Source organism: Xiphophorus couchianus, chromosome 18, assembly GCF_001444195.1.
Source record: "Xiphophorus couchianus chromosome 18, X_couchianus-1.0, whole genome shotgun sequence".
In the NCBI taxonomy this organism is placed as follows: domain Eukaryota; kingdom Metazoa; phylum Chordata; class Actinopteri; order Cyprinodontiformes; family Poeciliidae; genus Xiphophorus; species Xiphophorus couchianus.
This window is the reverse complement of record NC_040245.1, coordinates 21,877,967-21,900,785: the sequence shown is the minus strand read 5'-3', so window position 1 is coordinate 21,900,785 and position 22,819 is coordinate 21,877,967. Positions and strand designations below refer to the sequence as shown.

General features: G+C 39.6%; 1 protein-coding gene across 1 annotated transcript; it reads left to right on the top strand.

Moving 5' to 3' along the window:
• Nucleotides 1-1,212: 1,212 nt before the first annotated feature.
• egln2 (egl-9 family hypoxia-inducible factor 2) lies at nt 1,213-21,227 on the top strand. The gene is made up of 6 exons (XM_028044614.1): nt 1,213-1,543; nt 3,427-4,827; nt 16,679-16,798; nt 16,995-17,131; nt 18,877-18,944; nt 19,024-21,227. Exons 2-6 carry the CDS (start codon nt 3,628-3,630, stop codon nt 19,074-19,076), a joined length of 1,578 nt encoding a protein of 525 aa, XP_027900415.1. The 5' UTR covers nt 1,213-1,543; nt 3,427-3,627; the 3' UTR covers nt 19,077-21,227.
• The last annotated feature ends 1,592 nt before the right edge of the window (nt 21,228-22,819 follow it).

Genomic DNA, 22,819 nt, shown 5'->3' with positions numbered 1-22,819 from the left:
TAAATTGTCGTTGCGGGACCTAAATAGGACCCCACGAACTGTTGTCATGGTTACCTAGAGCCGGACACTACGCAGCCACAGTGTGCTGCTATCAACCAGTGTCTTTTTAAAATGTCCACCCGATAAAACACCGTCCTTAGAAATAAAACCTCTGGCAAAAATACAGACGGTGGTGGGAAGACTGGCTAAACAATCACAGTGAAGTTTAATAGGGGCATTAAAATAAATGTGTCGGTGACATTCAGTGGGTTGTTTGATATCAGACAGAATGGACCCGTCAGAACCTAAAGAACCAGACATCAGTCTCTTCATCCCTCAATCATTTCCTGAGACCGAAAAATAATATAGATGGCAATTTAAAGAACAAATCATGCAAATAGATTAATAGTAAATAAATATTGTGAAGAGATCATTAAAAACGTTTGTTAGGAGGAAAAACGTTGATATCTTTTATAAATACAGTGTTTTGTGGTCAATATTATGTCACCATGTTATTAATGTGGGTTGCCAGTTTGGATCAGGCTTCCTACCAAGCTATAAGAATGATAGAAAACATGCTAACAAAAAGCCTCAGACCTGCAGACACAGGCTAACAGAAGCGACTCTTTGGCTCACTTGTACAAGTTTATGTGATGGGGTGAGATGTTCGCATCCACCTCAAAAATATATAGTTGCTCCCCTGACTAGCTCTCTCCAAGAGCAACAAGCATAAAGAAACATTATGGCCTCTGAAATGTTTCTCCTAAGTAATACTGTTACTTATGTCTAACCTGGCCTTGTGGGAAATATCTATTTGGTGGCAAGAGGCAGATGGGGTAAATGTATGATCTTGCCCGGGGAACCCAATCATGAAACAACCGCCACTGACTTTACAGTTCTACATCTGGACTTTTTATTTATTTATTTATTCCCCAATCAACATAAAGCCTACTCTGTTTTTTTCACTCTAGGGATGAGTTTATTATTTAACACTATTATTTCAGAAAATGCTCCAATGCATCATTTCAAGTTGTTGCAAAGTGTCATTATTTTATTTTAATTTTATTTTTTTTTACAACCGCAGCTTACTTTTTACATTCTACAACAATAGCGGATGACGCCTGTGCGACTGAGCGTCTGCCGTAGATGCAGGTCACGTGGTTTGTATGCATGCAAATGGCAGGCGGGAGTAGACACAGAGAGCCGCGGTAGGAGGGGGGGGGAAGAGTACGAGGAGGACGGGGGAGGGAGGCAGACAGAAACTCGGGGAGCTCCTCCACACAACGGGGAGCGCTGGTTGTGCTTGTCGAAGGGAAGCTTGTCCAGCACGGAGCATCCCCCTCCGTCTCCCGGTCACGGTTTAGCGTGTCAGAGCGGCGTTTGACTCCCGTCGCCACCTGGTCTTATTTATAACCGACGCAAAAAAAAAAAAAAAAGAAGAAAAAAATCGGATGGGACGTACCGCCGAGCAGAGCAGAGACACTCCCGGAAATAGCATGCGTACTCTCAGCCTGTCACGTAGGCTCGCTGAGGATTTGCATTGCTGTATGGCTGCCGTAGGTAGGTAAGTGTACTGTGCTTTCTCCCAGCGAGAGATTTCACATGTTTGTTTTTTTTTTTCACGTTATTACCTCTCTGTTTAAAAATTTAAAATATACTTCTTTAATAAAAAACCCCAATATTTTTAATATTCATTTGATATTCTGTGAAATTTACTACTATCATGTATGGAGCTGTTAAGTTGGTGATTACAACCAGACAAAGACGAAATAAATTATTTTTATGGTTGCGTAATCGAAAATCGTTTTAAATTTTATTCGTAAACGCGTACTTTTTGAAAACAGCAATAGTGCCAGTTGTTGTCGTTTTTATTCTGATATTGTATATTCAAAGTATAATTGCTAGTCCATATTTTTTATGATTAATATACAAAATAAGACTTGTACAGGTACGTTTGTAATGGTAATGCACCACTACCGCGCTTGGCATTTTGTTTTTAAACTGTTAAGATAAAATCCAAGAAGACGGGCCTTTTTGTGGCACCAGTAAAGGTTCGAGGTTTCTCACCATGGCTCACTGTCAGAGCCGAATCAAGAATGTTTGGGGTCCCGAGCAGATGTCGATCTGGGCTCCTACTGAGACCACATCCACCAGCCACCATCCCTAACCCCATATAAGTTATTTTTCTCTCGTCCTCTGCTCTCCACTTGCTGTTGTCTGCACTGTCCCCTCAAATCTTTCCTATATTCCATTTAAAAAATGCCTCCTTGTTTCAAGGCATAAAATTTGTTTTTTTGCACTTTTTAATGGTGAAAATATGACATTTTACATTATAGAACAAAGGAATAAAGGGGATATTATAAGTGAGCTAACTTAATTTCACCCTAACATCAACAAATGTAGAACAATCTCCTAAGATTTTTGAAAGTTTTATTGCAGTATCTTTAAAAAATTTAAACATTTCTGTTATTTTGTTGTATTTCTGAATTTTGGTATTGTTAAGTTATTTTATTTCTTTTGCATGAAAATCTATTTTGATGTACAACTGTAATAATTTGCTTACTTACCTTCCTATGCAGGTGATGATTGAAATAAATTATTAACAAATATTTGAAAAACCTAAATAAGACAATTCGACTCAAATAGTTGCAATTGTGTTACATTTTGCAAATGATGTATTACAATTAATAACAATAGCAGCAATTCCCTGCTTTCTTACTTTAATATATCAAACAGATGACAAATCCATATTATAAACCATAAAAGATAAATAACGAAATACAATAATACTTAATTATGATAGCTTATAATTATAGCAAATTATTTATGCTTACAGATGTATTAAGTAATTGAAATGATGAGTATGTTTATTTGTTTAATGTATGAATTTACAGATTTGTGTAAATTTAATATATAATAGGTATTTAACTTACGGATGTACTGAATTTTTAATCTAAAATAAAGCCTAATATAAGCCTTTATGAATTTTAAATTTAAATAAAATTGAAGTTATGAGAAACACAAGTTAATTGAAATAATTGTCAAACTTTGTTTCAGTATGTATTTAGAATCCCTTATTTTACACTTTATGTGATTCTGTCCATCATGAAATAATTTAAGGTGTCAATAATTCTCATTTGACAGACCCCAACATCAATTTAAAAAAAAGCTAACCTTTTTAGTTGAATGTTTTTAATTAGTTAATGTAATTAAATCTTTATTTAAATTAAAATTAAGGTCCTAAATAGATATTATGTAAACATTTATAAATCTGAAATTAAATCCTTATTGATGTCTTGAACTGTGGCACCTTAAACAGTTCATAGCACACAACAACATGTTGCATCACAGAAACTTGGAGTTTTATTTTACTAGTGCTCTCCATAGCAGATGGTCTGCACTACGCCTATTTATAGACCTAAAAACGTATCATTTTACTCTCCACAGATTTCCGACGCTGCCTGAATATGTTTAAAAGGCGCACTGAACCAAACGCAGAGCTGCAGAGTGACTGCTGAAGTCAGAGCGGACCAAGTATTGGGGACATGATACTTGCAGTGCTCCTCTCCGAAAGAGGAAGCAGCGGCTCAGTTGGAAAATGAAGGGAGGACGTGAGGTACGTGTGCACCCAGCAGACGACGAGATCAAATGGAGAGTTTGGGGCTGAAGGAGCTCTTGAAGACAAACTCTCGCCTTGGACCAACAGTCTTGTCAGAGTCGCAGGAGAGAAGAAGCCAGCAGACAGAGATCTACAGCTCATACCAGGCAGACATGGGTCTGAACGGTTTCTGCGCAGGGCCCACTGGGACTCAGACGGCTGCTGAGCTCCTCGCCGACATGGCCTCACAGACAAACTCCCCGGGCATCACCAGCCCAACAAAGCAGTCCAAAAGCGGCGTTCCGCTCTACAACGGTGGGGTGGTGTCTCCGTCTGCCACCGTGGAGGCCAGCCAGGCTGAAGCTTTGGCCCACACGCCCCATAGTTACCCGGGTCAAGTGAATGGGATGGGCGCAAAGACGGGTGGCTCCGTCTGCACTTTTAACAGTAGAGGCCTCACGATAGAGGATGGGGACAGAACTGCTCATGACATATGCTCTTTAGGAACGAGGAAAATCAACGAGGACCTGAAAGTCAGGCAGGCACAGCAACAGCAGAAGAGGAGGAATGGAGAGAATTGGGACGGTGGATCAGAAATCCTCAATGGCCATGTCATGGGGTCGCCAGGGTTAGGATGCTCAGCAGACCTGGATTGTGGAGCAGGGGAGTCAGATTTAAAGCGGCGGAAGTTGGCTGATGGAACTGTTGCTAACAAATCATCCGAACCACGCAGAGTGGCCCGAGCAGTCGCCCCGCTTAGAGACACCGTCAACAGCAGCAGCTCTCACAACCATCCAAACTGCTCTCCTGAAAATGCTAACTTGCGAAATGGACATTACACTGCATCCCCAGATCCTGCAGCTGTACCAAGCCTACACTCCATCCCTGGCCTGCTGCCTCCTGCAGGGACCGGCTGGTCAGCGGAGCGCATCGCCAAGCAGTACATCATCCCCTGCATGAAGTACTACGGTATTTGTGTGAAGGATAACTTCCTCGGCGTGCAACTGGGAGACAGTGTCCTGAAGGAGGTGGAGGCTCTGAACCAGAGTGGGAAGTTCCGGGGCGGACAGCTGGTGAGCCAGGCGGACATTCCCTCCCGGAACATCCGAGGCGACCAGATCGCCTGGGTGAAGGGGCAGGAGCGAGAGTGCCAAAGCATCGGGACGCTGATGGCTCACATTGACGAGGCCATCTTGTACAGCGCTGCCAATGGACAGCTGGGGAACTGTGTCATCAATGGACGCACTAAGGTGAGAGACGGGTTTAGGAGGGTGTGGACTCTGGAGCAAGTTTAATAATCACAGGATTTCTAAAAGAAAAAGAATAAATAAATAAAGGATTTCTAAAAACAAATCTTGGAAGAAAACTGGGTGGGGGTATTACCCAATACTGCTGATTACATATCATAATCATCAGGGAGCCTTCAAAATGTATCTGGAACATTATGCATGAAGGCCAAACTATATTAATTAACAACATTACTGTCAATCAAATGCAGCATACAGACTAAAAATGCATTTAATTTAACCTTCTTTAGGTACCTTTCTTTTGCCTTTTCTCTCCCTCTACGTTGGACTGCCATCTCTAGTTTTCCTTCACTCCTGAGAGCAGAACGGCACATAGTAGCCAACTTCACAGAAAAAAACAAAGTATCAGGCGGTGTTGGTTTTTCAAAATAAAGTAAATTTGAACGTAAATACATTTGTTCAAATATACAGTACAGACCAAAAGTTTGGACACCTTTTAATTCAATGAGTTTCCTTTATTTTCATGACTATTGACATTGTAGATTCACACTGAAGGCATCAAAACTATGAATAACACATGTGGAAATATGCACTAAACTAAAAAGTGTAAAACAACTGAAAATACCCCTTATATTCTAGTTTCTTCAAAGTAGCAACCTTTTGCTGTGATTACTGCTTTGCACACACTCTGCATTTTCTTGATGAGCTTCAAGAGGTCGTCACCTGAAATGGTTTTCACTTCATAGGTGTTGCCCTGTCAGGTTAATAAGTGGGATTTCTTGCCTTATAAATAGTCATGAAAATAAAGAAAACCCATTGAATTAGAAAGGTGTGTCCAAACTTTTGGTCTGTACTGTATGTGTACAGAACCTTCATTCTGAAAGTATGGAGACTTTCATTTTGTCTTGGCATTGCGCTGCAATCAATTACATTTAGAGCAATCTCTGATTTATCTTCTTCCTGATGTTGGTCAGACTATGGTCTTTTCTTTAGTTTTTCATAACTAACTATGGTCTGGCATGTTTTTCATGGCCAGAAATGTTTCAGCTTGCTGAGGTTGCGCAAACCCTCAAGTCTGGCCTGGACAAGGGCAGTTCCAGAGACATCCAGGGTGAATATTATTCCCCTGCATCTCAGGATAAATACTGGCAACAAAATAACCCCCAGTGTTTGCGTGACGTCTTTTGACGCTGTTGTTTATTGGTTGGACGCCTTTTCTGCTCCGCGTTATCTCTGCATTTGTAACACCGACATGTGGGCTTACGCACACAAACGAACACACTTACTCCACAGGTAGCGTGTCAGGGTGAGCCATGTGATTTTCCAGCACATGGAGATGGATAAGTCACTGCCCTTGTTTTTGTCTTCATTCTGCAGCTACCTAGAAGAAGAAAGTAAAAAAAAAAATTGTCTATCTCCTCTGCCATCACTTTATCTCTGACAGCATTTTCTACCATCACTTTGACCACACAAACGTGATGCTTGCATGGTAGAAGGGAGACGTTCTTGTTTATTTTCCTTCCCCTTATCTGATCTCCTTTTCCATGTGAGCTGCACAAAAAAGCTCGAGTGAAAACCCCCTTTAGAAATATCTCAGTCAGTCTTTCTTCTCACGCATCAGCCTCTCTTGTAACTTTAGTTTTTAGTGCCGACTGTTTTCCAGGATCTACTGTCGTGCTGTAAGTGAGAGACTTGCCTGCTCCCAGCTGCGCGGCGCTCGCAGTCTCGGCAGGATTCACATTGTAACACCTCCAGACAATGCGAATCAAAATTGTTTTCGTAAAAGCCTGGCAGAAAGATCAAAACCTGCTGATGTCAAGTCTTGGCCTTAGATTATTCTGCTGGCAGTGAACCATGTAAACTGTTATGTCCCATTAGGAAATGGATCCAGAAGACGTACTGGCACATGCGATCTGGCAAGTAGGCACACTACTGCTCCCTGGGGAGGAATTAGGAAAAGGTGACACCTGAATGCATGCAGCCAAAGGCCTATTCCCACAGCTTTTTCCTAATCAACAGGGCTATAAATGAGATGTTTAAGATAATGAAGTGAAATGGGTATGGAGCAAAGTAATTTCTTCACCTATCTACAGTACAGTGATAAGTATGTTTTCTTTCTGGCCTTCCTGTCCTACGCTTGTCTGTACTTCTAAAGTATTTGATCTACAGTATAACCTTGTTCATCCCATGTTTACCAAGACTTTGCCCTCAGTACATGCACACTGCTATTTACATAAGCATGAGAGAAGGGCAAGTTGGCGGCCTTTACTTCCTTGGAAGTGCAGTGACTTTGCTGTTTTCGGACCTGAGTCATAGCTATAGTTGCTAAATGGTGGGTAACCTTTTGAGGAAGATTACTCAAAAGCACAAGATCTTATTGCTTTTTCTTAAAACAGAAAATTAGCATTTATTCCTGCTTCTGCTATAATAATATATATTTCAGTTATATTTAGCAACATTTATTTTTTACTTTAGTTTTTTTCTTGCAATTTTTTATTTGTCCCTTAATTCTAATTGGCTGCTTCGATCAACCAATTAGACTTAAAACTAACGACTCCCTCGGTTTCCAATATTTAAGTTTATCATCAAAACTTCTTACATTTTTTTGGTTCAATACAATCAAATAAATTGAAATAATCTTAAAATTTTTCCTTTTGATTCAAAACTTTATCAAATAACTATGACACATTTTTTTATGTATCACATTCCTTTATGGTGGGGAAAAATTGGGGTTAGAATCGTTTCTGGTTCTGGTCTGTATAGGGAAACACTGAGGGTGCAGTGGGTTGAAATGAGGAGGTTGACTTGTTGAGACATTAACTTTGGTAGCCAGCATGCAGTTGGCAGCTATACAGACATATTTAATAGAGAAAAGCTGAATTTTGGTCTCTTGTTTTCACTAAATATATCCGACACTGAAGCGAAAGCTCGTCTTTCAGCGCCGTTTTATTTCTGTGCCCCATAAAGCTGAAAAAAACTCTGATGGTCGCGATGCCATTTTCTCTCGCACCTCATTAGAAAGCCTTAAAACTGCAGCAACAGCATGACCTAAAATGTTTTTGTGACTTTGAAGCTGTAACTTTATAGATCTTTGGTATGGCTTAATATCAGTAAGTTTTGTTATGACTAAGGAGAGGAAAAATGTCTTACATTTTCTTCACCGTTTGATAGTTTAAGCACTTAAATTCTTTCCTGACTGAAATGGACGTACTCGGCAAAACTGTGTTTACTATGCAGATGATGGAGATTCATACGGCTTCATTAGCCTCTGGCTTCGTTAATTTGGATTACAAATTTCCACTGTACGTTATGTTGTTTATGTACACATAGCTGCTTTCTACATAATGTATTCCTTCTGTCTTGTTTGGCAGAAATAACAAAGGATTCCCTTGATAAAAACGTTAGTCTTTTAATAAGGTTACGGGGTGTGTGTGGTACAAACTGTTCCAGCTTGGCGCTTCAGACGAGTACGCAACACAACACAACGCAGAGATAGGTGCAGCGGTGGCGTGTACACGACAGGAAGTTGTTGGAAAGGAGAGGAGGAGGATCTGGCTGCAGTAAAAGGTCACCGCAGCTTTTCCATCGAGCAAGCCGTCTTCTTCTTTTCTTTTTTTTATTCAGGACATCCCATTTCCTTCACTCTGCCATTTACTTTACTCTCTTCCTCCCCTATCTTATCAACCCCGCTCGCTTCACGCACTAAATATTTGCCTGCCATTGCCTTGGTAACAGGCCCATAAAGAGTAGAGTGGAGCGGTATGTTGTGTATGAAAGAGAGACGGAGGGAAAAATGGACTGGCTAGCGGTGGCCTGAATACGGCCTTGCCAGGGAGCGAGTTGCGTTTCCCTTTCCTTTCATCTGTTAGTCGGCAGGACCGTGGGATGTAAACATATACGTGTAGCTGACTTTAAGGTCAGTCTACCGATAAGGCAGTGACACAACTCAAACTCTTGTGTTATGATGGAGTAGAAAACCGTGGCACATTGAGTCGTTTTCCAAGCAGTGGGTGGGGATGGACTAGAAGTGAGAGGCAAAGGGGAAATAGTGAGCCAAGAGTTTAGCAAGGAGACCAGGGATTGGGGGGAGGCGATGCAGTGGAAGCTTCGGCATTATGTCAGCTACTGCAGTGCGCACATAGATGGCCCCCCTCTAACGCTTAACCGGTTCGCTAGAAGTCGTGCTGCACAGGGCAGCCACACAGCTGCAAGCTAGCTGGAGCTTGGGTGGGTAGACCGATTATTTGTAGAGTAGAAGGACAGAGCTTTAAGAAAATGCTATAATCATGGCTAGCTTTGTCAGCCACAGTTTCTCTGGATGTGCGGACGGCGATAGGCTTCTTTTCTGAATTGGACAGATACGCTCCCCCATGTTGAACTCTGTAAAACACGGTTGTGCCAGAAGTGCTTCTAGAGTTCAATTCATATAATGAAATCTAAAATCAGATCAAACCAATTATAAATAAAAAAATCTAATTTAATTTAACATTAAAATTTTATTTGAAATATGATGCAGGGCAGTCAAATTCAGTTTATAATGCCAGTTGGTAAAAGGTTTTACATCAGTTGCTTGTCCTGAGCTACGATGTTGTAACAGTGAAGGTTGATTGCATGATAACTTACTGTATATGTTATACATATATTAGCTTTTTATATATATTGCTCTCTGCTGGGTTGAAGTCAGGCCTGTCACAATGACAAATTTTGCTGGGCAATAAACTGTCCCACTAATTATTGTGATAAACTATATGATGTTTTGAGGCCATTTTCAAGTAATATATTGATTGTGGTGGAATAATGACGCAATTTCGCCCTCTATAATACCAATGAACATTTTTTTTGTAAAGAGCACTTAGCACTGAAACCGGAAGGTATTTTAAATATCCAAAATAAAACATATTTAATGAGCGCCGCTGTGGCCATAGTGACACTGACTCATGGGCAGACAGCATTTTCTCACCTCTTTGTGCTAAGATAACCACAGAGCGGTGTCAATGTTGATTGAAATCCGGTTCCTGTTTATCTCTTGATAAATATGCAGACAAAGTCAAAATATGATGGCACGTGTGACTGGTGATGTGTTTGTGAGGCCTGATCCCCTTAGAGACGAAGCTGGCAGGTGTTAGTTCAGCTGATGTAAACCTGAGAATTGGAGGGGAGGGGACTTTGAACTGATTAAACTTGAGTAATTTCAGACGTTCTCCAGCAGTGACTCTAAGGCTTCAATTCTGTATTTTTGGAGCAGGTTATGACTCCAAATTTCACATTTTAGGGCATATGTTTTGTTTGTGTCACATCACAGCTATAGTAGTTTGCTACTTTGTAAAATTTCTCTTTGATTTGTGACAGTTGTGTTCAACGTTTTACCACCCGACTTTGTCAGACATCATTTCTCAATAGAGACCTCCCAACAATCGGAAAATGATTGGAATCGGATTTTTCTTTCTTTTAATTGGCCCTGTTCAAAAGTCAGAAATCTGATTTTGTTCTTCTCATATTTATTGAATTCACCCAAACATTTTTAATCCTCTTTTGTGTCTAATTCCAAAGGAAAGAGAAAAAGAAAAGGTCAAAATCAGAAGTCAAACGGCGCGTTTTCACCAAAATACGTCGTTCTTGAGCTGGGTCGGTTCGGCTGCCTTCAAACTTTGGTGTTTTGTTGACGACACCGACGGCCGTTCCCACCGGTTTGGGGAACCAAGCATTTGTTATCAACTGCGAGTGTAACACAGCGTGGCAAGGGAGAATATTACCAAGATGGCGGAGGTGGCTCAGATGTCCACGTTCTCTGTTTGCGTATCTTCCTCTAATTTACCAATCTTCAGACTTTTTAACTGAGAATTTCTGAAAACACCAGTACACTGTTCACCCTTACTGCACATAACAGAGAGACTAATGTCAGGCACTGCCCATTCTTCGCTGCCATGCTTGTTTATTGTCTCTTTGTTCAGTGGACTGGCTTTTTTCTCCAGCTGTTGACCGGTCCACGGGGGACGTTACGGCTCACGCAGAAAAACCGGCTAAACAGTGGCTTGAAAACATCTTTGGGAGCTGGCGCAGGCTCGGAACCGTGTTGGTAGAAAACGCCTATAAGGGAACCAGAAATTGGTACCAGCCCTGCAAAGGCCTGATTGGTGCTTCTCCAGTTCTCAGTGACAAATCCCTCTGCCTTCATATTTTGTCTCACTGCTTTCACAACACAGTTCACAGAAAATATCCCGTGACGTACCGTGATCACACTGATATTTTCCGACTTTCCTAAATTAGCATAACTCAACAATTATGGAACCCTGTGAGCCAAGACCCTTGTTTTAGAGGAGTCACTGTCTTGTTGATTATAATTGAAAGGACAATTTAAAACAGACTCTGAGCTTCATAGGCATGCTGTTTAATTCATATCTTACTTCCTTTTCATCTAAATTAAGTAATTAAATACAAATAAGGCAACATTTATGAGTTTTCCCTGGAGAAAGCCTTTGTCATGCTGATATATGCGGAGTATTATAACCATCAAGGTTTTGCAGCTCCAGATGAATTCAGTTTAGTTTGAACAAAAGAGGAAGGGCTCTTTAGATTGTAAAAAATGTTTACCTTTGCTCCAGCTGGAGAAAAATCTGGTCACTCGGGCATTTCACATAAATGGGCTTTGAAGTTTTGGAACAGTGTGCAAAAACATGTATTTTATTTTTTAATAAGTTTCCTACTAAAACCGTGATATCCCTTCATACTGCTGACTGACTCGTGCCCAATTCTGCTGATGAAGGACGTTACTTCTTCTAAGATGTAGAACACACAGCTGTTATTCTGCCAGGATTTTGCTTTAGCTCAGGTAAAGTTTCTTTAGAGGCAATAGTACATAGTTGCACCTATGACACATTTTTTTTGCTTCATTGCGCTGTGTACGTAGCGTACAGTAAATGATAACGATGCACTTGAAAGGTCAGATACAGGAGATTTAAAGCGACTTGGTGCTGTACAGTACGGCAACAGAGGCGATTGTAAAGATAACGAGTCACCATGTGGTGCAACGCATTCAGCCCTAATGCATTGACGTGTCGCAACCTTTTCACAGTAGCATTTGTGGACCATCAGACGCAGCGTGATTCAGGTTAAAAATGCCAAACGGACGGCTGCCTGCAGTCACCCTGAAATGTATTAAGCTTCCAGTTATCCCAATCGGTGCTCAGCCTCTCTCACACAATCGTAGTTCAGGCCTGTATTTGTTCAGCCTCATCAAGCCCCTCACGGCTCTCTCCACCGTCATTCCTCTTATCTGGATAAGCACTCACCCCTGGCCACTCTCTTCCAGAACAGCAGGTTCTGCCTGCTTTGCCGTCACTACATTTAGTGTTGTTTTTTTTTTTTTTCTTTTCCTTTTTCTGTCGTGCGAACGGACGGGAGGTCTGGTGTTGCCGTTAAAAGGTTGTACCTGCCAGACAGGTGGTAATGTATGCTCAAACTTGACGTGGGCACACTTCTCAGCAGACATAAGTCAGAAAGGAAGCAGCAAAAGGCAGACAGGATGCACTAGTTCAGGCTCTGTGAATGGTTATTTGACAGAAAAGATGAGATAAGAAACGAAATGCGTAAAGCTTCCCTTTTTAATGCTTACGGTGTTTTAGATTCAGTAAAGGGCTTGGTTGAGTTGTCTGTGGTATATTTATTGTTAAGCAGAACTGCAGCTTTTCCATTTGCAATTAAATATTTGTTGGCAGAAATAGACTGACTTAAATGTACATGTTCCCCAAAAATACACACTTATTTTGTTGTTTGCTAAACAAAACATAGATTGTAGTCATTCTCAGTATATGTTTGGTAAAAAAAAAAGGAAACTGAGAGAATCTCAATTGTGCCAACATATCTACCACAGAACAAAACACACTCTAAGTATTTGTATTCTTTTTTATGTAGTTGGAATAAAACCTAACTTTTTAAAAAATGTTCATCAGTCATTAGTTTTGGCAGATTTTAGAAATGCACCAATCAGAATTTTCTGGCTGATATTTGAGGCACATATTATCAGAAGATAAAGGAAGACGTTCCAAATTCTTTCTTGCCTTCCTGCCGTAAGTGGTCATTAATTATTTATATTAGGCGTGAAACCATTTACTATTTTTAAACAAAGGCAACATGGCTGCAACCTTGACTCTGTTTTTAGCATCTTATAATCAGTGATTAGTGCAGCTAGCAGTACTAAAACACTGTTACTAAATGTAGCTCTGCACCTTAACGCCAAGATTTTAGAAAAAGATCAAGCGTCAACAGGTAGAGAGTGTTACAATGTACAATTATCAGACAATTCATAACTATTACAACAGATCATTTATTCCTTCTTTTAACAGTCGGAGATTGAGAGCTGAAAGGATAAACCACAAGCTTCCTGGTATCTGATAAAACTCTTGCTCTCTCTCGCTCTTTCACAGCCTGTATAAGAGAATAAAGTTTTCTTATATGAAATAGCTTCTTACTTCTCTGTGCTTCCCCTGACTTGGTTTTTAAACACCCCACTGTCTCCTTCACTCAGTTACGACCTACAACACGTACGGTAGTTTAAAATCCAAGTCAGTCTCTACTCAGTTAAGTCTGTCAAGCTAAAACACAAAATCCTCCAATTCTGGACACCAACTGGTTTCTGAGCACATCTTCAGTAGATTTTGATTATCTCTGTGAAGCACACAAACTGAACGGGTTCATGTTTGCACAGAAGGGCATGTTTCCCTACTTGATAGCGGCTCCGTATCAGTTTTGTATGTTGATCGGAGGCAAAAAGTGATATCTGAACTTGAAAGTGGCAGCACTGTCTAAAGTCAAACCCCTTAATTTTCTTGCCACTACTTGTCTTTCTGTTGCAATGCCAGTATGAGGGTGTGCTGACAGATTTCTTCTGTATTTGCTGCAATAAGTAATTTTTTTTAAAAAGACAACTTCTGATGATGTCTGCATTTTTAATCTATAAGCACCAGTGGTTTGATTACAAATGCTGCAACATACACAATCTGTAGAGAAAATGCATTTAAAACCATTTTCCAGTGACTGTTGTGTAAGCTGCCAGCAAAAACAGGAACAGCCATTTCTAAACATCTCTTCATAATGTCATTATCATTAGCCAAAAGTCCCAAAGGGTCACTCTAAGATGGCCATAATTGACATAATTTACAAAAGCAACACAAGTGCTGCCCTCCATCTTTGAATTCAAAGTTCTTGGATTCCTCGCTGATGTAACGTAGGTCATTTAGATTATTTTTAAGTAAACTGCTTTAAAAAAATAATAAACTGGAAGTTGACAAATGCAGCAACTAACTGACACTGTAAGTCCAAATAGGCGGCGAAATTACATTAGTTACAGAGTTTCCTAAAGAGAGGAAGGAGGCTGAAAAGAGACAAAAGGTTAGAATGATTTACATTTTAGGGAAATGTGACATACGCACAAGAACGATGTGAGGTTTCCTGTCGCAGATAAATAGATTTAGACAAGAGCTGCACAATACACTGAATTGAAACAGTCATTGCAAAATAAGTGTAAAGTATTCCTGGAATGCAATATTTTCTATTATATAATTTTGGTGTTATTATTTAATTTCCCTTTGGGATCAGTGAAATATTTTTGTATTTTAATTGAATTGAATTTGGTATGCTGATACAAGTACATTTCAAATCTATTCAAATTTATTGAGAAGTTGTTTTTTAATTTCACAAAGTGAAGCATATTATGTATTCAAGCCTATATTGCTGTTACTTATGACAATTTTCTGCTTACAGCTAATTTCCTAACAAAGAAACGGGGGGTAAATTAATCATATATTTCATATCTGCTTAAAGGTTATTTTCACAACCTCAGAAGAAGACAAACGAGCCTCATCAGAACACGTCTTCAATTTACTGAGATGTTCATGTGTATTTCAGATGCCATGAATCCATACTCTGGATGGCAATAATCTGCTCCTCGCACGAATAAGCAGTGGTTATAAAGAATCAGCTTCAAAATTCTGATCCGTCCATCTCTCCTTATTATAAGTCGCTACAAATGAGCAAATACAAACCATTGCCCATCAGAGAAAGCATGAAAATAAAAACAAAAACACCTGCTCGCCACTGGTGCTCTCGTATGCTGTCTTTCCCGAATGGTATTTTTGCAAGATGAGAAATATGTCAGGGTTCATTCAGCCGTTTTCCCAGCTCAGAAACGATCTACAGAAACAGTATGCGTTCTCTCAAACAATGGCCTCACGCTGGTATTTCCCCCGCTTGACGTCTCGGCGTTGGGAGGCCGTCGCACCGCTTTCTCTTGGGACCCGGAGGGAACCGAGACTTGCGTGAAAAGCTGTTTGGAGTCGATGCGCATTCCAGACAAGCGTCACCGCGAGACTTGAGTCTGTAAATGTACTCTAAGTTAAGTGACGGCGGTGTGTGTGCCACGGCTGTGTGATCTAATGGAACATGGTCGTGTTTCAGGCCCTCAGTAAATACTTTGCAAGCTGTTTCCTCAGACTGAAACAAGCCTCTGGGTTCTTGAAACAACTAGAGTGAGACTGAAATATTATGTTCCCCATGAAAGCGTGGAGTCAGTGCATCACCTCAGCTTGACTGAGACGCCATCAGTCATGACTAGCCGGTTCTGCACCGCTGCGGTATTGATTTAACCTTTAGGTAAGACAGTTGCACTTGTCCCCGTTGTTTTGCCGCCGCTCAAATAAAAGTGATGGCTTCTGAGGCGTTTTAGTGAGGGTGTGTGTGTGTGTCGCCTTTCTCTCATTCACAGCCAAGCGAGTTTGGCTTGTGCTCTACTTAGCCATCCATTGTTGGCCCTCATTAGCAACTCATGCCCGCAGCCAGAGCTCATTAAACTCTGCAGGTTTTCACTGCTTCAACCAGCAAGAGGAACGTCGGTGTCAGGCCGAAAATAAACGTCCAAACCTTTGAAGAGGCGACGACCTCTTATCGCTGACTGATGTGTCGAGTGTCGCCTTTATGTCAGGAAGCTGCATCATTTAATTCAAGTGAAGTTAATTGGTGATACCTGTTCGTCTACGCCGCCTGTCCTTCAGTATTTGACTCAGGCTTTAGTTCAAATATTCACCCGGGATATTGAGCACTCCTTCAGGAATAAAAAGCAAATGAAAACACAGTTAATATTCATTGTGTGAGCAAGCTATCTTTTTATATTTAAAAAAATGTAATGGCACAATTAACTCAACACACATAGACCTAGACCTTATGATGTGTTTTGAGTCTCTGTTCTTGCAGTAAAATGCATGGTTGCTTAAACTTGATCTGACACTGACATTGAACAAGAACAATCATATGTACAAAAAGGGAGATTATGATTGTTTTTGAGGTTGTCAAATATTCACAATTGAGGAATATGTTTTTTTTAATATAATTCTTTTTTGCTGCAAGTATAGATTTTTATTTATTTTTCAATTTGAAAAATAAATCTCACTCGCTCTCGCAGCCTAAATGAACTTCAGAAATGTATTGGCATTTCAAAGAAAACTGTTTGAACGGCCACTCGGATCCCGTGTTTTCTCAGTCCTCACAATCTTACTGACTCTGAAAATAGCTAACTACCAAATCCTTTTTCCTCGGTACCAACTCCCACACCGAAGAGTGATGTTGTCAGTTTAAACATGTTGTACATGTTGTTACATGTACAACATATCCTGAAGGAATATGAAGGATTGTTGATTTTTCTGGTCAACCTGTCATGTCCAGCATTGATTAATAAGGGCTTTTTCTTTTGCATATTTTGGCATGATTCTCTTGGCATGTTTGTATGTGATGATAAAGCTGTTGTTATTGTACTAAAATGCATAAGATTTTATTATTAATTTTGTTGATTTTTTTTTTGTCTTAGGCCATGGTTGCTTGTTATCCAGGGAATGGGGCTGGATACGTCCGCCATGTTGACAACCCAAACGGCGATGGACGCTGCCTCACATGCATCTACTATCTTAACAAGAACTGGGATGTTAAGGTGCTTTGATTATTATCTTTTTAAAATTGAAAAACTCTCAGTCGCTAGCTGTTAATTCCCTCTTTGCTCGGGTTTCCTAGCTAAAATGTGATCAATTCTAAAAAAAAATGTTCTCACTTAATTGAAATCTTATATTCTTGACTTGCACATGTCCCCTGCAGACATGTGACTAATCTGTGCACATTCGTCTTTGTAGACACACGGAGGTTTGTTGCAGATCTACCCCGAGGGCAAAAACGTGGTGGCCAATATCGAGCCTGTGTTTGACCGGCTGCTCATCTTCTGGTCTGACCGCAGAAACCCACATGAAGTGAAGCCATCTTACGTCACTCGGTTAGTAACAGCCACTGGAATACGCGGTGCATCCTCACAAATAATAAAAAAAAAAAAAAGTTAATTTATTTTTTTATATCGATCCTGCTGTGTAAATACTAATTTCAATTTAAAAATGAATAGAAACGTAATTTTTAGCTCCGTTTTCTGTCGTTGACCCTCTGAGCTCCTCGGTTTTGCCAGTCACCCTTCAATTGTTGTAGTTTCAATCTGTCAAAATGTGACAGATGTAAAATAAACCTGATAATTGTGTTGTGAGATTAGGATTGGCAACCGTTTGCTTTGCGCTGATGCTGATATGCGATAGACCCGCTCTGCGCATAAACACGCCAGTGTCAACAGGGGGTTTATTTACATCGTTGCATAAATTAGTTTTGTCCTTGGAGATCACGTGAAACCTCCCCTTCCCTTTTTTCTGCCGGTTCGACTGCTGGGGGGGGGGAGGCGAGGCGAGGTGGGGCCAGAGGCAGGAAGTATATGTTTCCTGAGGAGGTCAGTGGGAGGGAGAGGAGAGGAAGGTTCGATGGCAGGACTCGTGCTGAAGAGGCACACACATGAGAGACAGGAATAAACAACAAAGCCCCACAGGAGAGATGAGAAACCGTAGAAATGAACCTTGCGTTGCCTGAGACATCCTTTTCCCAGGATGGTGGCTCCAAAGTGGTTTGAGTTTGTTGTCCTTGTGATAATTAATAAACTTTTTAGCGATGTTCACAATGGGTTTTTTCCTGTTTTTATCATGTTTTTTGTTGTTTAAGTGGATTTTGCCTGTAGAAGACAGCTTTGAGATAAAGTTCATGTAAAGGGAAATGGACAGAAACATTTTCAACGTGCTGAACGTAAACTGTTTCTTCACATCATATTTGTGAGTTGGACCAGATTGTTTATCAAACACATCCTGTCTGGAGGTTTTTCAAAACTTAATTTCACTAATATTTGAAACAAAAAGAAAATGATTAGAGTTGGTATTTCAGACTGTTTGTTCCGTCTTTCGTTGGCGATTAGCATGACTGGCAATACAAAGACAGCCATCTCCCAATGTACTTATATTCTAGATAATATAGCTCTGTGTCTTAACTCTGAGGTTTACAAAAAGCAGCTAACATTTTTAGAATTGGCAGAGATTGACAGATGAAAAGGATAAAGCAGCCCTGATGATGTCTGATGAAAATTTTGCTCTTCCTCTTTGAATGAATGAATCCTAATCATGTTGAAGAAAATAGTTCCTGGAAATACATTTTGCATGCATTAAAAAAGAAAAAGAAATCTACAATACTAGATGTCATTTTGACTTTCTATGAAGTTATGTAGCACTTCACTGCCCAATATTTCAATAACTCAAATTCTAAATTTCAAATGAAAGGTCAAAGGGAAATTAAGTATTGATTAGGTCTTCATTTGGCTTATGTAAAACTTTCTACCGGTAAAATTTCCAATGCTGTTAGATGGTAATAATTTGCTTTAAATGGGTCGTGCTCTGCGTCATGGTAGTATTAGCTCTTTTATTAAAATTTTGGTTTGATTTTACACACAAATGATGCTGTGATTGCTCTCTATTAATGTAGGGTTGGATACTAACTCCAGAACACTACTCCACACAACCCTCTTAAAACAAACTATGATTTTTAATATAATTGTCTCAAAATATACAATAATGAATTAGGCAAAATAAACCAATATGACGTTTTAATGTGAACTCGATGTGTTTTAGCATTTATTTGTACATAAATTTATTTCATAACCAGGTATGCCATCACAGTCTGGTACTTTGACGCCAAAGAGAGGTCGGAGGCTAAAGAGAAGTACAAACTGGGTAAGCTTCCTCATATCAGTTTGGTGAGATATAATGTTGCTAGCTTCTAACATTTCACTTTTTTAATATTTATTCACAGCAACAGGACAGAAGGGCATTCAAGTGCCTGTCACTCAGAACAGCAGGTCATAAAAAAATCTCTCCCAAGTGTCCAGAGAGTACCCTCAAAGTATTATGTGCCTTCCTCTACCGCTGACGGACACTACGATCACAATGGGAGGCGCGGTGAAACCTCCAGCAAGCGTCCAGCTGCTTGATTCACACGGCGAGCCGCAGGGTGAGGATCCGGCTGCTGATCAAACACCTGGCAGGAATAACAGGAGCACAGCGGACTGGCTCGGACGGCAACGGTGGGCTCAGAAGATATGAGACTGGATGGAAAAAAAAAAAACAGAACAAAGACTTTGACATCTCGAAGGCGCCCCCACTACAAAACAAAATGACTGACTGTTGTTTTTTCGTTGCAGTTCTTCTTCTTCAGTTTTCAGCGATTTTGTGATGTTTTAACACATCAATGAAAGAGCATTGAAATCTAAGTCCTAAGTTCCTTTATCTCACTTGTATGTGACGGTGGCCTCGTCTCTCGGCGGTGTGTGTGTGTGTGTGTGTGCGTGGGCGTGTGACAAGAAACAAGGGCCGAATATTGGCTTCAGGCTCAACATTTCAGATGAGGACAGCAGTTTTATTCTCGACAAGTGCATCTCAATCAATTAAAATAATTTGATTCAGATTCCTTAATGTATTTATTTCAGTTTTGATGATTACGCTCATTAAATCATCCATTGTTACACGTTCTGCTGAAAAAATGAATGTGAATCTTTGTAGGGTTTTCAGCAGATGGAAGCATGAAGTCCTCTGGAAAATTTTTGGAAGACACAATCATGCTTTAAATTTGAAGGGTTTTGCTTCAGAGCCCTCTCCAGGCTAACCTTATCCCTGTTGCTTGTGAAACCTTTTCCTTCCACTCAACTTTTCAGTAATATGGTTGGATACTGCATACAGACTTCTAAATGGCCTTAGCATCACATTACTCTCAAGTCTACAGTTCTTCCTGATGCTTGTTCAAAATTGCTTCCACTCAACTTTATATGATTTGAAACAGCACAGTATGAACAGCCAACTTCTTTAGCAGTGACGTTAAATAAAAAGTTACTGCTAAAGTGACTTTTTATTTAAAGTGCTGCTGAATAACGTCTGTCAAGTCAGCAGTTTGTCTTTTGTGCACCTAATTCCACCAAAGTTTTGCCTTCCACTCAACCTTCCAGAAATATGCTTTGAAAAGTGATGTTATATTTAAATTTTCTGAGAAGCTGAATTACAAGTTGTCTTTCGCCACAATCATCGAAATGAACCGAAATACAGTAAATACTTAAAAAATTCACCATCGTGTGCAAGGAATCTGTATAAAATGAATATTGCTTCTTGAATTGAATTACTGAAAGAAAGCTTTTCATGATTTTTCTAATTAATTGAGATGCACCTGCAGAACACATCAAGTGGACAAACTTTTACAGGACGTTTTGCTTTTCGTAGCTTAGAATAATTTTTTTCATCCAGACTCAAAACTGCAGCTCGACATAACGCCCAGGAATCCACAGTGAATATATATCTTGGGGATTTGTTCATTAGCGTGTTGATCTCTGCGCACAGCTCACACCTGAGACAAGAGGCAGGCGGTTCTGCTAAGGGCAAACGAGATGGCGGGGGGTTGAACAAGTTCCCTGTGTGTGTTAATGTTGCTTTTCTGTGTGTTCATACCAAGATGGACCAGAGTGGAACAAATCCGGCCGAGAAATTCCCCCACAGAAAAAGGACAACGTGACAGCAGCTTAAGCAAAGTTTTTTTTTCATAATCTTATGACTGAAAATCTGTTGGTCTCTAAACTTAAGACAATTGGAGTGTAAAGCACAGATTTTTTTTTTTTTACAACTAAACACCGTGGGTGAAATATTTGCCTGCTCACATGTGGGATTGAGTATTTCAGAGTGTACATGTTGGTGTGTCGATTTCCACTGACCCCGGAGAGGAGTCGCAGGTATTGTCTCAGTGTTTTTTTTGTTTGTTTGTTTTGTTTGCTTGATTGGTTGAACAGAAGGTTATTTGACAAAAAAAATTAAAAGCACTTTATTGTTTAAACACAGTCAGCCATGTGTGAATGATAGAAATAGTGTAAAGATTTAGGTTAATGCCTTTTAATGCTGTGGATGATTTGGTATTCGAATGCAATACAAACTTAAACAGTGAGTTTAAATAAATGTTATGCCTTGTTTTGAAGTATTTAATCGAAAGCGTGATTATTTTTTTTCTACCTAAACTGCTGTTATTGGTTTACTAGAAGAGGGAAATCGGACAAGTTTAAAAGTTTGATGTGCCTGTTTTGTAGACAATAAAATAAGTTAATTTATTTTAGATTAAATACTCAATCATCTAATATTGTCATAGCTACTAATACAGGTTGCTATGACACTGGCATGGTATACCGATACTTCATCTATAGTTAGAATACAAGTGAAATTTATCTGGAAACATGAACATTTTTAGTTTGTAAAAATAATCTTTTAGAATAAATAATAGACTGACCAACAATTGACTATGTATTGTAGGGTTTTTGTACATAAAATAAGTTTTACGAATACATTTTTAACCATAATGCTCTTGTTGCATTGAGATACACCTCAAAAATGGGCCTTATAAAGATGCAGCAGTACTTACTTTTTCATGTGGATTTATTGTCATAACTCCTGGTTCTGCATTTTTTTGTGTTTTCGGCCTGTACTTGGAGGCGGGGAAGTTAGATTTTGTTTTATTATTATTATTATTTTTTAGATTTGTTCATTTTCAGTCAGCAAATAAACAAGGACGCTCTCTGAAGTCTGAGATTATGGACAAACGCCCTTTTCTACCTTCTCAATTCACCTCCAAAATGTAAAGGACACAACAGCAGTTGACTTAAATATTTTACATTTGTGCCATCATCACATTTGCTGGTATTCAGTCTAAAAGCAATGGCTGGTACTTCACCTGCGATCCTTTTGTATAGCATATGCTGAGAAACGAAGATGTAAAACATGTCTGAGCCTTACTGATGTAAAGGTAAAACGGTGTAAAAAAAAAAAAAAAAAAGTGGGTTTGTAGCGTATGCTATTTTATAGATTTTCTTTTTTCTATTGTTGATCAATTTAGCACAGACTTAGAGGGAACAGTTGGGTTAGCTGAGTCGTCATTAGCTACAGCCTCCATGACTAAATTAAGCGACTGAGAGTTTCTGTTGCAGGTAAGATGTTTGTTACTTTGTCACTTAGTAAATCCTAAACAGTATAAATCACAACTGACCAGGAAAAGCTAGAACTAGCAAATCAGATGTCTTTTTAATAAATAAAAAAAACAACTAAATGTATTAAGATTTCAACTTTTTTTTTCTTCATTCAAACTGAAATAATTAAAAGGATTGGATACTTATAACACTAACCTCATGTCAAAACATGAACAACTAAAGACGATGCTCAAATTTATAATATAAAATCTTCGTGTCTATTTTCCCATTTCCCTAAAATGAAGTCATTTTTCTTGTTTTCTTGAGAACTCAGTCTCTGGTAACAGCACATCAATACGTGGAGGTTATATTTAGCAGCTGATAAAACATCCACCCCGATGACTCATAGGGTAAATGGTTACTAATAGCTTGCCAGGAATAGAGTCCGTGGCGTGATATTTTCGAGGTGGGTGCACCTGATGCAACATCGCCTATGAAAGCTGACTATATGTGGTCAAAAATGTGCTTTTCCATTAGATTTCATCGGGAATATTTGATGGCACAATGTGAGAAAATATTCTGAACTCAAAGAAACTCCCTGCTCTCCTTTTCTCATGTTTC

Excerpts from the sequence above, each read along its gene's own strand:
- egln2 (XM_028044614.1), top strand. The coding sequence starts at position 3,628 with ATGGAGAGTTTGGGGCTGAAGGAGCTCTTGAAGACAAACTCTCGCCTT. Across the intron at positions 17,132-18,876 it reads AAGCCATCTTACGTCACTCG|GTATGCCATCACAGTCTGGT; the intron begins GTTAGTAACAGC and ends TTTCATAACCAG. Across the intron at positions 18,945-19,023 it reads TAAAGAGAAGTACAAACTGG|CAACAGGACAGAAGGGCATT; the intron begins GTAAGCTTCCTC and ends ATTTATTCACAG.